The sequence below is a fragment of the Scatophagus argus genome, chromosome 3 (genome assembly GCF_020382885.2).
Source record: "Scatophagus argus isolate fScaArg1 chromosome 3, fScaArg1.pri, whole genome shotgun sequence".
Lineage (NCBI taxonomy): Eukaryota > Metazoa > Chordata > Actinopteri > Scatophagidae > Scatophagus > Scatophagus argus.
In genome coordinates, this window is record NC_058495.1 from 1,221,351 (window position 1) to 1,238,290 (window position 16,940).

Sequence of the window (16,940 nt, forward strand, 5' to 3'; positions counted from 1 at the left end):
GTTCCAGTTTGGATTTGAATGCAGCCACTTTACCCGCCAACTTGCATGCAGTTCGTTGAGCAGGTTGAATATGTTACATGAGTAAGTGACCCCTTCCATGTTACTGAAATGTGCTGCCAGGGGTGACTGTTTTCCTCACCTAACTCAAACACTCTGGCCAATGATCGACTTTTAGAAAGCCATTTAACTTCTGGGTATAAGAGAAGAAAAACCTCACAAAGCCGTTTTAACAGACACAAGTTAAGGTATTTTGACATGGTTAATAACTTTAAGTTTAGGTGACATTTTTTGGTTAGCCAGCATTTCTCTGTGAATGTGCATAGACTCACATTTGGGCACAACCTCCTTGACCCGTGTAGTGAAACCAGAAAGCTGTCCAATCATGGCAGCAGCTCCATTAGTGCATACACCAACACGAGAGGACCAATTCGGTTTCCCCGATATGTAAACAATCATACAAAGACTTGAATAGTTCTGCAACTGTGGTGTTATTTGTCAACAATGATGCACATAACATATCCTCATGCACATCCTCCTGAAATATACATTGCACAAGAACAAGCCTTACTGCCTTATTGTCAACATCAGTAAACTTGATTGCATACCATGGTGACCCATTAATCCTCTCTAACAGTTGTGCCTCAATGTCCTGTGCTATTTCATCTAGTAATGGTGTTGGCTAAAAGAGAAACCTGTGCTTGCTTCTTTAACTGCAGCCTCTCCTAACAGTTCACGACAAATGTCCTTAGCAGCAGGCACGATCAACTCTTCCATTAGTAACCCAATAGTAAAAGACTTCTTAGCCTTAGCAATGCAGTTAGCCACTATGTACAATGCTCTTAGCGCAGTCACATTTGTCGATGAGGTGGCCTTTAATAATTGTTTCTGTCCTTCATGTTCATGTTTTTTCTTTCTGAAAACTCCAAAGGCTTGTCTTTTAATGCAGAGTGTTTGGCTATCCAATGATGCCATGAAGCCATATATGACACAGAGCGGGTTTGGAGCATGTGAATCATCTGTCATGAGCAGGACTCTTATTTCTTTTGAATGCAGTTTTCTTTTTGTTGGCAGTCTTAGCGTCTTCAGCTGTCTCATCATGGGGTCTTTTCACTTGGGTCCCTCTAGAGACATTTGTTTTTTCCTCATTTCAACATTAGCTTGTGGGCTTAATTTATTGGCATTAAAACTGTGACAGAGGTCTTTTTTGTATTTCACGATGTCTGGTAAGACTGACCAAAATCCAGATTTACTCTCAGAGTTCTTACACTGGTATGCACTATTGAGACACACACACACACACAGACCTATCAGCAGGTGCTGGGGTGTGTTGGGGTGTTTAATCCCATTGTAAAACAAAGCTCAGGTCATGGCCCTGTGTTCCACACAGACTCCACCCCCGCTACAGTCTTATTGGCCTTTCAGCAGCAGTTGGTACTGACCTCATTACCCGTACTGTTGCTCTGTTGCATTCAGGTCTTTTGGGAAAAAGGTAACTGTAAGCTTCTTGAGAAAACAAAAGCTTCCCACAAGGCACATTGGACCTGGACTGATATTTCGAGACAATATGCAGTGTTCAAGTCACATCTACAGTGCTCAGTCCCACTACACTAAATATGGCAGCCTAGTCAGTGGCATAATTTCTGGAGGTGCCTTTTTAGTGCTGATGTACAAAGAAAGTCTGATTGTCAAATGCAGGACTTTCCCATAGGAGACAAGTGTTCAAGTTAGTTACATACCTAAATAGGTATGTAAGTTACCTAGTTACATATAAGTTACATAGCATGCGACACATGTACATATGTTATTTACATACGTTAACATCCTTATTTTAACCAAAAAACATGATCTTTTTCTAAACCTAAACATTTATAACAGTCCAACAGTTTTAATAATTCATGTCATATGTGAAATGTTTGTCTACGTGGATGTTGCTGTTGGAGCCCTGCACTGAAAAAATGGCACCAGATGGGTACGAAAAATGTCCAAGTTTGAACACTATACTGACAGTATTTTCTCTTGCGTATCCATGAGGAAAAAATGGTAAAATGTTTCACAACCATTTATGTTTGATACTGACTTGGCTTTAAAAAAAACCCCCGAAAAAAACAGCTACACTTTCCTTATGTAGAAGTTAGCACCAAGGGAAGTAAGCCAAAGGGAGTAAAGTTCCTGAGAGATCCACATCTACTAGGGCGCATTATGCCCTGTGCTGCACATTGCTCTTTGAATACCTTCTGCTGGCCTTTGATACATTACCACTGCTAATTCCATGCATATGCTATGTCACGTGTCTGTATTTCAAAGGTTTGACTCGACCTTTGACTCGATGAAGAGCTTTTGAGTATGACACATAGATTTTGAAATGCACAGCGCATACTAAAACATAACTGCCAATCTCTGGTTCAAACTGTTTGCACTCGTAAAACTGCTGTTGAAAAGTTTAGATTGGGTTTATTCATGTCTTTGCTGTACTTTATATACTCTGAAGATACATTTGTAAAACGTACAGTCTATGTTGCTACAGACGTTTTGATTACTTCACAGACCATTGAGGGGAATGTCAGATACATGATGATAGGAAAAGTGGGTAGCTTTCTTACTTCACGTTTGAAAGCTAAAGGAAAAGTACACAAGTTATGAATATGTTGATTTTTTTTATATTTAAAAGACACTTTATTTATTTTAATAGGCTTACAGGCTGTGTTATTCTTGCCAATTCACTGTTGGTTGGTATTTTGAACCATTGCTGGTACCAGTTCAAAATATTTTGTCTGCACTCTTCAAACTACTGTTAAACAGTTTAGATTGAGTTTATACATGTCTTTGCTGTACTTTATATACTATGAAGATAAGTTTAGAAAATGTAAAGTCTATGTTCCTACAGACATTTTGGATTATTATTAATGATTTAGGGAAGTCCTGCTTTCGGAAATGTTGATTCCCTGTCATGATTCACGAGCAGAAGATGTATTCATTGAACATTATTTTTGATTTAAAAATCCACTGTCAAAACAACTGAGTGCATCATGTATTTGTGTTTGAATACACTGTTGCTGATACTATGATTATGAAATCAGTTCATGGCAACTACACTACAGTCCTCCATTTTCGGTAAAGTGCATGTTGAATCCAGCATTATTTTCTCTGCATAACATAACTGCATGACTTTAAAATTACATGATACCTTTGAATAATAGTTGCATCATGAAATCAAGCTGAACTTCCAGTTGAAAATTGGGTTCCCTGGACATTATGAAATCATTTTAACACTACACAATAAATTGGTCATACATTGTGAACAAATAATACGTTAGCTCAGCATGATTCTTTGAAAAAATCTAATGTGAACACAATTTTTTTTGTTTCACAAGAAATAATTAAGTAAAGGAGGAAAACAATGTTGGTTTAACGTATTAGGATTGTGTGGGACCGATGAGCACATTAAAATCAAGTAAATTCAAACCTTTTTTTCAGTGTGTACCTGACTTCAATGTACAGTTCTGTTACTTTTGCAAATGTCCAGCTATTTAAAGACATTACTATTATGTAAGTCAGTGGTTGGAAATTTCAAATTTCTTTTCAGTCCTTCTTTTGAGTCTACAAAACAATTCAAGCACTAAATTTGCCTTTTAAGGATGGTTATGCATCGATTCAACCTTTTTCTATCGCTTGTATTTTATACATTTATACTGTTTAGATTTAATTGATTTAGTTTATTGGTGTGATGTCAATATAAAGCATTTCTTCTGTCGGCATTGTTAGGCAGCTCACTGCAAATTTCAACATGGTAGTATAATAGTATTTAATACTAATAATAGTATTAAAGTTTTTTGATAGTATTACCGTTTCGAGTAGAGCAACGCAATGCATTCTGGCTTCATGGTGATTTTCAGGCATTTTCAGTTTCACATTTCTGTATTTTCCAGCAATGCCTTGACACTTCAGTGCAGCTGTTAGGATGCACACTGAATTTTCTGCAGGAAATGAATTTTCTTCTCTTGTAATGTTCCTCTTTTTGCTAATATACTGTATGTTGTCTGTTTTTGTGCGCATATTGTGTATGTGCATGCTCTTACACCAGAGAAGAGCTTGTGAACATCAAATATACCACACCAGTTATTTCCACTTTTTGTTTTTTTTTTTAACTTCTGTTTATTGAAGTTTTTGTAATTACAGAAAGAGGATGATGTTCATTTATAAACTTAAATTGATTATAATAAAAATGAGAGTACCCACAACTGGGAAAGAACAAAGACAAAGACAGTAACCGACCTCCCTCCAAATAGAGCAAGAATAAGTTTAAAATATTCTGTCCCAATATGTTGTGATGCGAGGGCATTTCCGGAACATACGTGCAAGTGAGGCCGGTTCTTATTTACATCTGTCACAGGACGGCTCTACAGAGGGGAACATCTTTGACAGTTTCAGTTCTGATAAATGCAGTCTTTGTAATATTTTGAACTGTAAAAGTCCATGTCTAGCACACATAGAAGACGAGTGGACATATTCTTGAGCTTTCGTCCTTTGATTTGTTGTTATTTGCCCTCGAAGGTATGCCTTCATTGCCTCCCATATGGTAGATCTGGTGATATCTGGGGTATTGTTAAAGTATTTTAAAGAAGTATTTGTTTTTTAATTGCTTTCGTTCTTTTTTTTAATTTGACAGTAAATTTGATAGGATCTTCTCTCTGTCAGAGTAATAGTGACGACGGACAATCATAGCTCTTGGCCGCTCTCCGTTCTCCGTGAGGCCGATCTGTAATGACTGCCGATTTCAAGTTTTCTTCTTCGAGCAGCTCTGTAAAAACTCTGCCATAAAGTGGCTCGGATTCCCTGCCTTCGTGTCCTTGTTGATTCCCACTACACGCAGATTTTTTGTGCGGCTTCTATTTTCAAGATCCATGCATTTCTCTTGTAGTTTGTTACGGTATTTCTTGAAAGCTTCCTGTCCTTTTTCTACAGATGTTATCCTGTCTGATATGTCACAGAGTGATTTTTCCATTTCTTTCTGTGTGTCTGTTGTTTCTGCTGCTTCTATTTTCTGTGAGAGTTCATCTCAAAGCGTCTTAATGTCTTCTTTGGCTTCTTCCCGGAGTGAGGATATGTCGTTTGTATTTTTTGATGCATACTTTCTATATGTGTTTTTATATCGTTCATCATACCTTCACGGTAAGCTCGTAGCTCCCTTCGGAGAGTATTCACAGAGATAGGTAAATCTTTTTCTGCCATATTTTTCGTTTGCACTTGTTGGAGGTGATGACGCCTGTAAAGTTTTCTGCGTATATTTCTGACTGCTCTTCATCACCAGCTGTGATGTCTTGGAGGGGGTTTTGTGGAAGTATTGTTGCAAAATATTGTTGTTGAAGTAGCCCAGGACGCTTTTTTATCGTAGTATAGTGGAGCTGCCTCTAACTACTGTTCACTCCATTCGACCAGAAGCCGAGGTCTTATCTCCAGTTTTTTTAGCATCTGCTGCGGATTTATTCCATGCTTTAGTCAAAGAAGTGAGACGCCGACATAGTTCTTCCTGCAACAGCTGAGGAAACTCAAGGTGCCAGCCATGATTGTTGAGTGCATCCTCACCTCCTCCATCACCGTGTGGTACAGTGGGGCCACTGCCAGGGACAAGCACAGACTGTAGCGTGCTGTGTGCTCTGCCGAGAAGGTGATCGACTGTACATCTCCAGGAATCTGAGGCGTGCAGGTCAGATCACAGCTGACCCTTCTCACCCTGGACACAGACTCTTTGAAAAACTCCCTTCAGGCAGGAGGTTACGGTCCATTCGGACGTCACAAGAACAGCTTCTTCCCCTCTGCTGTTGGACTGTTGAACACCAGCTGATTAACATACTGCTCGGCACTTTAGCTACTTCAGTACAGTCTCTGATATATGTTCCTGTCATGATCCACCTGCTGACCATTTGCACTGTTTACTTCACTTACTTGCACTACCTCCACACTGTACTACATCACTCTTGTACACTTCACAGAACCATATTTATTTTATTTTACTTTATTCTTTTTGTCTTATTTTATTCTATTATTATATGTTTCTTGTTTTTTATGTTTTATGTATGCACCAATCTCTAAGGCAAATTCCTAGTAATCTGAAACCTCTTCACTTACAGGGCAATAAAGACAATTCTGGCTCTGAGAACCAGCACCATAGACCATTCAACTTTTGGAAATTTACTGAATTAATTTTTATTTTCCTGTGCTTTTGTCCAGGACCTGATCAAGTGTTTGTTGAACCTGCAAACTAAGCAAACATGCATGTTTTGATAGTGGGGAAAACCGGAGCACCCGGAGAAAACCCTATGTGGACATTTCTTGGAGGGATAAAGATTAAAGGAGAGGGAGGGAATTGTTGGGTAGTCGAGTGAAGGGGAAGGGTGGAAATTAATCATCTCCAAGATTTTTCTTGGAACAGCAGCACAGGCTGCAGAAGAACATCTGTATCCTCTTCCGCAGAGAAGGTCTTTTGGTCCTCCTTACAGGCTGGGTGTCCGTGATGGCAGTGAGCACATTGTCAAAGCCACTGCACTGATGACAGTAAAACCTTCTCACATTGGTCTGATTTTCAAAGAAGGGTGGGCACTTTTGGTAATCTGGGACATTAATGGTATTCTCCAGACCAGCTGATGGACACAAGCCAGTCAAGATGGAAGATTGGGTGTCCTCTATTTCCTCTGATGTAGCATCCTCTTCTTCTACATGAAGTAATTCCAGAGACGTGTGAAGTTTACTGGAGGGGACAGAGCAGGTGTCGGATGTGGCATAAGGAGGTGATGAGCATCCACATGACAGTTTACCGGTTGATGATTTCATTTTTACTTCCTCGTCTGACATGGGCTGCACCTTAGTCTTATTCTTCCTCCATTTGGGAAAGAAGCTCCACCACCGTGACTTCTTCTTTTGGACTTTGATGGTACTTGCACCTGTCAGTATGCTACTGTTACTCTCATGATCTGATTGTTGTCTAACAGCCAAAGTGCCTAAGGCTTTGAATATGGATTTCAGTCTCTGGATAACTTCTGCCATTACCTCCTTGCATGCTGTACAACTGGAGAACAGGCAGCAGGTAGCACAGACGTCGGAGGATTCTCTTTCCAGTGATACGTTTATGGTATCTGACAGAACAGAGCTGACCTCATCGGTGATCGTTTTGAGAGCAGCACCTGTAAAACTGGGTGCGACGCTGACAGATGTGTCCGCTCTAGCCACATCACAGAAAGCCTTGCCTAAGGAGTCTTTCAGACTGTTCTGGATGTTGACTTCAGTGATGCCAAATGTTTCCCTGAGAATCTTTGAGGGTTGTTTTTGTTCATGGGAGGAGATGGGTCTCTGATGGGGCTGATACATGGCTTTTGATAAATTATCAGTAACTGCCTCAATGAAGACAATCATGACTTCCACACCCATGTCAATCAGCTTCTCCCTCACATCTGAGTAATAAACACCATTGCTTATATACAGCCTCTGCCTAAAAAAACGTGAAATGAAAAGAGAAATTAAGTGAAACTGAAATGAATTTAAGCATAAAAACAAAAATGTACACAATAAATGCCATAATTGTCATCACACATTCACACACAATGGTTTTTCCTACTTTTCTATGGGCTTTAATTGAGACAGGCCCAGAAGTGAGAATTCCCCCCACTAATTAAAGTTTATCTTATTTTAAACACTTTTGTACAGCTTATGTTGATTAGCTGATTAAACCTCTAATCAGTTTGTTCCTCTATACTTCTGTCCTTTTTTACGGTTAATAAATTCAAACTCTCCTTCTCCCCTTCTCCCTCTCTCATTGGTATTAGAAACCAAACCGTTCAGTCCAGTATTTTTGGATTGGGTCCCTATCATAAGTCATGCATTTCTCTCTGGTATGAAGACTAGAAAAGTCTCTGTATGCCAATGTATATAAAAGAATGTTTGTGAAAAGGGTTGAAGATTTTGACCGATGATTGCACTTAATATCTGTTTTCTTCAGCAATAAAAATTGGGGAAAGAAGTGTGTTCACAGATAAAACCCTGTGGACAGTTATTTATTACTACAGTACAGAGTGAATCATCAGATGAGGTTATACAAGAAGTTTAGATTAACTTCATCAGGAAATGTTTGATTCAAAGGTTCTAAATCCCAAGGATGAAAAAGATTATCAGAAGCAAACAATATGAAGAATTGTGACTGCTCTTGGTTTCTAAATAGTTTCTTTGAACCACAGCATGATTCTGTCAGCTTTGTCCCATGTGAATTGAATGCATCATGACACCAGCTGTCTCGCACCAGGAAGTAGCTTGGGATTGGCAGTTGTGTGTGTGTGTGTGAATGTGTGTGTGTGCGTATGTACTGCTGTCACAGAGAAGGAGCAGCCCCCTTCATGCCTTGTTAGGAGAGCCGTCCTCCCTCCTTCTGTCTTTTCGTCCCCGTGCAGTCGATCTCAGTTCATGTCAGCAGCAGCATGCGGCAGCCCTTCTTTTCTCTCTCTGCTTGTTCACCAGGATGAACGCACTTAGCTCTCTGCTCTGTATCAAATACAGGTAGGGAGGTTCTGGACACACACACACACACGCACACACGCACAGATGCAGTAGATGTTAAGTAACTGTTACATGCTTGACTAACTGTAAAAGATCATAGTAAAGCACGAGTAAAGTGTTGTTTCAGTGTTAATATGGAATTTATATTTGGGTCATGAAAGACGTTTTCTCTTTGGTCTATGCACACTGTGTGATATTTTCCTCAGAAACTCTTGAGATTTTGTTTATGTTTGGTTTTTTCATACCTTTTCGATGGGATGGAAGTGTTTAATAGTGCCAGCGTTACAGTGACGCTTTCCAGTGCCATATTTATTTGAAAATGTGGTTATCATCTAACCAAGCTTTGATACTTAAATGATAAAGAGAGTCAGATATACAAAGACCATTGGTACATGTGAACATTGAGCCCAGTATCCACCTGCAGAGGTTTTGCAGCACTCAAAAATGTTAAGCTATGCTAAGCTAAGCTTCTGCCATGTTTCTGATGGAAAATAGTCATTATTCACACAACTCAAAGAGCTTACATGTCAGGAAAGCATAATAAATGACTGATTCAGCGGTGTCTCATCTTTTTCCTTGGCCAATAGACAAGCATTTATTTTGGGGAATTTCACTCAGGTTTTTGATGTACCAACTGAACATCACTCACTCATATCAATCATACAGAGATTACACTTTGAGAACATGGGACAACCATCCAGTGTAATTAAGATAGTGTTACTGCACTGGATGCATGGAGTGTTCAGTGTAGCTTGTGATCATCTGGTGAAGGCTAACATAAAATTTCTAATTCCTGTAGTATACTGACCCATTTAGAACACTGAAATAACATTTACTCAGACTCACTGATTTCATCAATCCTCCTCTGACTTTGGGTTGGTCTCAAAAGGTAACTTATTTTTTCTAGATGGTAATAGAAAGCTTAGGTCTTGTCATTACATGCAAATTTGAAGTAAATAGAAACGTACCCCATTTGCAGCCTGACAGTTGCATTTAAAGTCTATGTCTCTTTCATGCTCTCTGTCTCTGGCTGTTTTTTCTTTGTGAGAGCTTCTTTCATCTGCTTCAAAAGTCTCTAAATGCTTGATGCAGATTTTCGTTCCAAAGACGTGAAAAAAACACACATTTGTGACCCGTCAATGCTACTGTCACAGAATTAAGACGTGACTGTGACACCGACGTGTCTCCTCCTGGAGACTTCCCTGTATGACATCTAATACGTACAGTACATGTGACCTCACACACACTTGAAGTGAAGCATGTTCTGTGTGTGTGTGTGTGTGTCTCTGACTTAGTCCATTTTGTGGGACACATTCACACAGCTTGTTTGGGACAGTTGGTGCAAGTGAGGACAAAGGATGTGTCCCAAATAGGGTAAATCTTCACAAGTGTGTGTGTGTGTGTCAGCTACAGAACAGATAATGCTCTGAAATTAGACAAAACAAGCAGGTAAATGTGACACTGTTCAGAAATCACATTTACCTTCTCGAAGTCTCAGCTCCAGTAAGTCAATAAGTCTGTGTGTGTGTGTGTCTGTGTGTGAAGTTCAAAGTCCATTTCTGCCTCTGTATGTACTTTAGGGGAGGAAGACTATCAGCTACTGCCTGCCACGATGAAATCTGTTTTCTTTATTTCTCTCTCTCTCTCTCTCTCTCCACACACACACACACAGAGAGAGAGAGAGAGAGAGAGAGCAACAACAACAGAACACACATACCTGCATACTATTGCTTGGTCAGGACTTCACCAGAAAGACTTGTATTATGAAGTTGTGTGTCCCACAGAAACAAAAACTAAATGTCTGTTTAAATTCAGGTCTTTAAGAGGTTCATTGCCTCATTGTACGTTGTACTGAACATAGTTAGCAATGTTTACAAGTGGGAAGTAGTTGAGGGATCAGATCCTTGCTGTTGCAGCAGCCCTTCGTACTGGTAGGGCAGGGTGCTTGCATGAACAATGAGGAGCAGGGGGTTAGTGAAAGCATCAAAGCAGAGGAAGCTGGTGAATTCATCATCAGAATCTACACCTTTCACAGAGAAAAACTGGAGCTCCCATTAACAAATTTGATAGAAAATGAAAAACAGCAGTCATGTGAAGAATAAGCAACTGTAACAGAGCTGTGGCATGAATTAGTGAAGAGTTAAAGAAGGAAAACACATTGTTAAAATGTAATCTCTCTCTCTTCCTGTCAGGCGCTGTTTCCAGACAGCTCATTTCTACGTGGAAGACAGCAGCTCACCCCGAGTGGTACGCAATGAGACTATCCCTGTCATCCCCATTCCAGGTAATCCAGCAAACACAACATTTATAGCATTTATAATTACAATGCAGAACTACTGCCCTGATGTGCAGTTATACATGTGCACATGTTTTCCATCTGATGCCAGTGCAGAAGGTTCTAGATGGATTTGTTTGTTTGACTACTGTCACTAACTGAATAACACTGCGGCCCTCAGCTGGCCACAAGTAAGCATGAAGACCTATGTGTAATGTGTATATCGAATGAAAGATGCTGAGAATGAAGCTGGCAGGAGACAGGAAGGCCACTGTGAAGGTGGGTGACAAAAAGAGATGGAAACACATAATCTTTTATAGCAACCCCTACTGGATGCACCCTGAAGTAGAATAATTCATACTCAACCATGGAGCTATGAAAATGGATGTAGACGTTGTCTTTAGAAGCTTTTACTGACTGGATGTGCTGGTTTTCCAAAGAAAATCCAAAGTATGTTCACTTTTTACTGTCTGATGGGATCTACGAAGTTGAGGAAATATTTTCCTAATCCTGTCAGTTTGAACTGTCTCTGTCCTGTAGTCACCATCAGTGTCACAGGTGGTGTACATCACTTATGCTATTATTTTTTCAGCAGTACAGCTTGACATTTTTACCTTTGGTGAATACAGCTAAATGACACCAAAAAATTTAGCTTTTGTTGTGTGGAGACATCTTCTTTAAAAGATCAAACTATGGTGGAAATTTCCTGTGAGTGAAGAACACACCAAAAAGAGATGTCTTTCTGACCCTATATTGTCACACTTGAAAGTGAGCCAACAGCCTTCCAGGAGTTTTGAGCTGAAGTCAAGTCAAGAGGTTTTCATTGTCATTTCAGCTGTTTACAGTAACAATAAACAGTGAAATGAGACTGCGTTCCTCCAGGGACCAGGTGCTACACTAGAATTTAAATACACACTGTGCATAGAGCAGCTCAGGTCATCTGCTGAGTGAACACCAACGAACTTGGTGCTCTGGACAATCTCCACGGTGGAGCCATCAATGTTCAGCGGAGAGTGGTCACTCTGTGCTCCACAACCTTCTCTTTGGTCTTGTTGACGTTCAGGGACAAGTTGCACCTCCTCTCTATAGGCTGACTCGTTGTTCTTGCTGATGAGACCCACCACGGTCGTGTCATCATTGAACTTAATGATGTGAATGGTGCTGTGCCTCACAATCATGAGTCAGCAGTGTGAACAGCAGAGGGCTGAGCACACAACCTTGAATGGTGGTACTGGAGATGTTGCTGCCAATCTGGACTTTCTGAGGCCTCTCAGTTAGAAAGTCCAGGATCCAGCTGCAGAGGGAGGTGTTCAGGCCGGGCAGGCTCAGCTTTTAATCCAGGTGCTGAGGGATGACAGTGTTTAATGCTGAACTGAAATCTGTAAACAGCATTTGAACGAAAGTGTCCTTGTTGTCCAGGTGAGTGAGAGCCACATGGAGCACAGTGGTGGTGAAATCATCCGTTGAGCAGTTGGGACGGTATGTGGACTGTAGAGGGTCCAGGGTTGGGGGCAGCTGGTCCTTGATGTGTCTCATGACTAGCCTCTCGAACCACTTCAGGATGGTGGGCGTGAATGCGATGGGTTAATAGTCATTAAGGCAGGACACTGGTGACTTCTTGGGCATGGGAATAATGCTGCTTTCCTTGAAGCATGAAGGAATGATGGCACAGCTCAGGGAGATGCTGAAGATGTCTGTGAGAACATCCATAGCTGGTCTGCACATCCCCTGAGCACTCTCCCAGGAATGTTGTCTGACCCCACAGCCTTCCATGGATTTACTCTGCATAGAGTCCTCCACATGTCAGCTGTAGTGAGACAGCATTCAGCACATCTGGAAGGGAAGAATCACCGTCGCAGGTAGTTGTGGTCGACCTGTAGTCGGTGATGGCTTGGATGCCCTGCCACAGGCGTCAAGTATCCCCACTGTCTTTGCAGTGGATGTGGATTCTCTGGGCGTGTGCACGCTTTGCCTCTCTGATAGGCCAGAACAGTTTGGCTTTTGTTGTATTCAGTGTCGCCAGCTCTGAAGGCTCTGTCTCAGGCCCTCAGCAGTGTGCGCACTTCCGTAGTCACCCACGGATTCTGGTTGACATATGTGGTGATGGTCTCGGATACAGTGACATCCGTCATCAATGCACTTGCTAGTATTGCTAGTGACTGATGACGTATACTCCTCCAAGTTGATGTGGTCGCCATTGGTAGCAGCTTCCTTAAACTTGTGCCAGTCAGTGCCCTCGGGAGGACAATACAATTTATTTATATAGCTCCAAATCACAATAAAAGTTATTTCATGACACTTTCCAAATTGAGCAGGTCTAGACCACACTCTTTGATTTAGTCTTTAATACAGACAGACCCAACACTCCATCATAAGCAAGCACTTGGGAACAGTGGCAAGGAAAATCTTCCTTTTAGCAGGCATAAACTTCAACAGCGATCCCGGCTCTAGGTGAACGGCCACAGCAGCAGGTCCAGCTATGATCCATGGAATCTGCAAAATGACAAAATGACTTCAGGGAAGAAGTTAAGCCAATATCATTTGGGGAAATCACTGTAATGCAAAGGAACCATAACTCATCATCTTTCTTATCTGCAGCTCCATCTTTCATTTCTAGAATACTGCTTTTGTTTAGACTTCCTGCCACATCTATGCAATTAAAAAACATTAGCTATATATTATAGCAGTAGGTTTACCAAGGGGTAAGAAGGTGCACAAGTTAGGATGAGATTGCACAACATGGTGATATTTTCTGCATTTCTAAGTGATTGGTTTGTGTGAATAAATTGATTTTTGTTTTACTTTGAAGATCAGGTAAATTAAGAAAAAATAAATAAATAAATTGCTGCATGAACAAGAGTAGAAGCATGACACCACATATTTAGCAATTAGATTTTTGGAATGCACCTTTGAGTGACCAAATGTAAGCATGTATGTATGAAGCAAATATGCAAGGCTGTCTTGGAAGCTCTGCGTGTGTGTGTGTGTTAGGAGGGGGAGGGGCTCCCGCTCTTGTTGACATTAGGTCCAGGATTTGGATCCAAACCTGTCAAATCAATTAAAAGCTTGGGGCCCTCTTTACGAGATGCCTTGGCTGAGTCCAAAGACCTTATTCACACCAGGACCAGTGGGGCCAGCATGGCAGAGCTCTCCACAGACAAAAAAGGAGTCTGCCATTGAGTCTCTGTTCCACCTCTAGCAGTAATCCTGGCTCACGGAGCTCCTGTTTTGGATTGACCTTTAATTTCACATCCCTGAGGTATCATATGTTTTCTGATAATCAGTGGAAGGCTGAGGCAGTTTTATGGAGGCAAGAAATAAGCCCCACTGCCCCCATGACAGCCATAGTGGGTGGACATCAGAGTCCACTGCAGCAGACAAGGATATGGTGTATGACCATATGTTAGTTGTGTTGTCTCAATAAGCTCAGACCTAATGCCTCGTACATTCCATAATCCTCCTTAAGACCTGCTGGATTTAAAACCTGCAGCAGGCGGCAGCTATTTACAACCTTACACCCACACATGCATGCACACACACGTAAACAGACAATTATTGTTTCACGAGGATCGGAAGACAATGAGGATGTGAAAACAATGGGCAGATACAGCATTAGTCATCAATATGTTGATAGTTGATTTGGCAAAGATACTGATGAAAAGTCACACTTGTTATTTGGCACATTAAAGGACGATTCGCCATCAACGTATGTTTTCAGTTGTTCGAGTGTACTACTGCATTGCTTCGTTTTTAACCATTATTTGTGATACGTAGAAATACATCATATCTTTTAAAGAGGACCCTTGATCTGCCAGGGAAAAAAAATGAAACCCTAAGAATGTCCTGATAAAAATTAAGCTATCTGGCTAGTATTTTCCCAAACACTTCAGCTGGCTACAAACCCAAATGATCAAATGTGGTAAGTGTAGCCATCAGCTGTACTATACAGGATAAAGAAAAGGTGGGCTCAATACAAAGTCAGTGGAAAGACAAAATGGATACAAATGGATTCATATAGTTCAAAGTGAAGACATGACTTATTTCATGCAAAAATATGATAATAAATTAATAAGATTTATATGATGTTGTTATTCTGGATTTTTATGTGATATTCTGTCTCTCAATGTTAAAATGTACCTATGATTAAAATTATACATAGTTCCATTCTTTGTAAGTGGGCAAACCTACAAAATCAATAAGAGATCAAATAATTGTTGCTCCCACTGTATGTTTTTTGCATCCTTTCCATGGTATCCAATCATCTGGGCCGAGTTCAGCTCTTTATGCTGTCAGTGTATAATGACGACTGCCACTTTGCAGCTATTTGTATTTTCCATCTGATGAAATATGCGCTGCAGTTATGTGCCATCCTACTAAAAGCCCCCACAAGCACAAACAAACATTACAACAATAAAATATGACTTAAGCAAGCTTTCTTGTGTGCTTGTTAATTGCTTTCCTCTCCTCTCCTGAATGATTTTAATCAAAGCACCACTTTAAACCATTAGTGCATATTCCCCTAACGCTTGCCTTTTGATTAATTGATTTATATCAATCTATTTCCATATCGTATCTGTATATTAGAAAACACTGAATATGAATTAATACTTATTTTGCCGTAACCTGCTTCTATTCAAAATATATATGCATGACCATTTGAGCAATTTAAGAACTCGAGAAGTCTACATTTGAAAGTAAAAACAAATATTAAACTTTCATTTTCAGTGTTTTTTATCTTCAGTAGGAAAGGGTAAAACTGGCATTTATTTCTGGGTAGGTAACTAGTTTCCCATCTATTTCTATTTCCAAGCATAAACATCATCATTCAGACATCATTCAGTCTACTCTAAAATAAATTTAACAAAGTAGCTGCTCTAACACTGTCACTAGCCTCCATTTGAGTACTTATTCAGGTACTCGGAAAAACAATGTGTTTCATTCAGAATGTTATTAAATAAGACTTTTAAAAACAAGTTTTAAGGTCTCTTGAATAGATATATGATCTTCTGCTTTCTATTATCTCCTGTTTTTGAATGTGACATACACACACACACAAATGCAAAGAAAGGATGAGAAAGCAGTCAATCATGTTTACTTCCATTTAAAAAACCTGCTTATAAGCACTACTTCTGATATAAAAATGGTATTAGTGTTTCTGTGAAGCTGGCTTAACCTCGGTCTTGTCTCTTCTCTGTAGATGACATGGAAGCCATTCCAGTCAAGCACTTCATCAAACACATCTATGAACTATACTCAAATAACCAACGTGGATTCTCTGGTGACTTTGAGGTAAGCAGTAAAGCCTTTTATGTTGAGACAGGATAATGTGATAATGTGAAAGACCTACAGTAGTTGATGTATTGGCTACTTGGTAAAAGCAGAAGCTAGTTGTGAGATCACCTTTTAAGTTGTTAAGGTGAATTTTTTGACTTCCACATCAAGTCATTATGGAGTAACATAAGCATTTATTTGAAGTTGTGTTTGTGTACACCTGATAAATGCCAAACATGGCGTTGGTATTTCTTTGAGCTGCTTATAACATATTACTGATGAACACAGAAAACAGTACAGTACACACTGTACATACTGCTAGCTAGCCCCCAGGTGCCAATATTTGAAATCTACATGGTTGAATTCTTACCTCGAAAATTCTCAAAAGTGAATTTAGCAGTGAAATAATAAAAAATCAGACGCCAGGTATTAGGTATAATATACCCAGTCAGTTCACTCTATGATGTCAGTTTTAGAGACACATATGCATACAAACATACTCATTATTAGATACAGATGAGGCCAGGTTATGATAAAGTACGGAAAGAACATTTTACCAACATGATGCAGTCCATTGTGTCGGCACAGAAGCAGCCATTATATTATTCCCATCACATTTTAAAGCTCTAATTGTTAATAGTTCAACAGTATAGACTAAGAAAACTCAAATGCAGCTGCTCATTTAAATATATTGTTTTTCAGAAGCATTCTTGAAGGAAATATGGGCTTTCTACAGTCTAAACACACTCCCACACTAAATGGATGTTGAAAGCATCCATCCCTCCATCCATTTTCTATACCGCTTATCCGTCAGGGTCGCGGGGGAGCTGGAGCCTATCCCAGCTGACTACAG

General features: G+C 40.1%; 1 protein-coding gene across 2 annotated transcripts in view; it reads left to right on the top strand.

Annotated features, from left to right (window-relative positions):
* The window catches only part of LOC124054264 (receptor-type tyrosine-protein phosphatase gamma-like), a 404,131-nt gene that overhangs the window by 366,011 nt on the left and 21,180 nt on the right, over positions 1-16,940 (top strand). For both annotated transcript variants that reach the window (XM_046380034.1, XM_046380044.1), the window contains 2 exons: positions 10,734-10,825; positions 16,014-16,105. In XM_046380034.1, the coding sequence (XP_046235990.1) occupies positions 10,734-10,825; positions 16,014-16,105 (184 nt within the window). The remainder of the gene's footprint in view (positions 1-10,733; positions 10,826-16,013; positions 16,106-16,940) is intronic.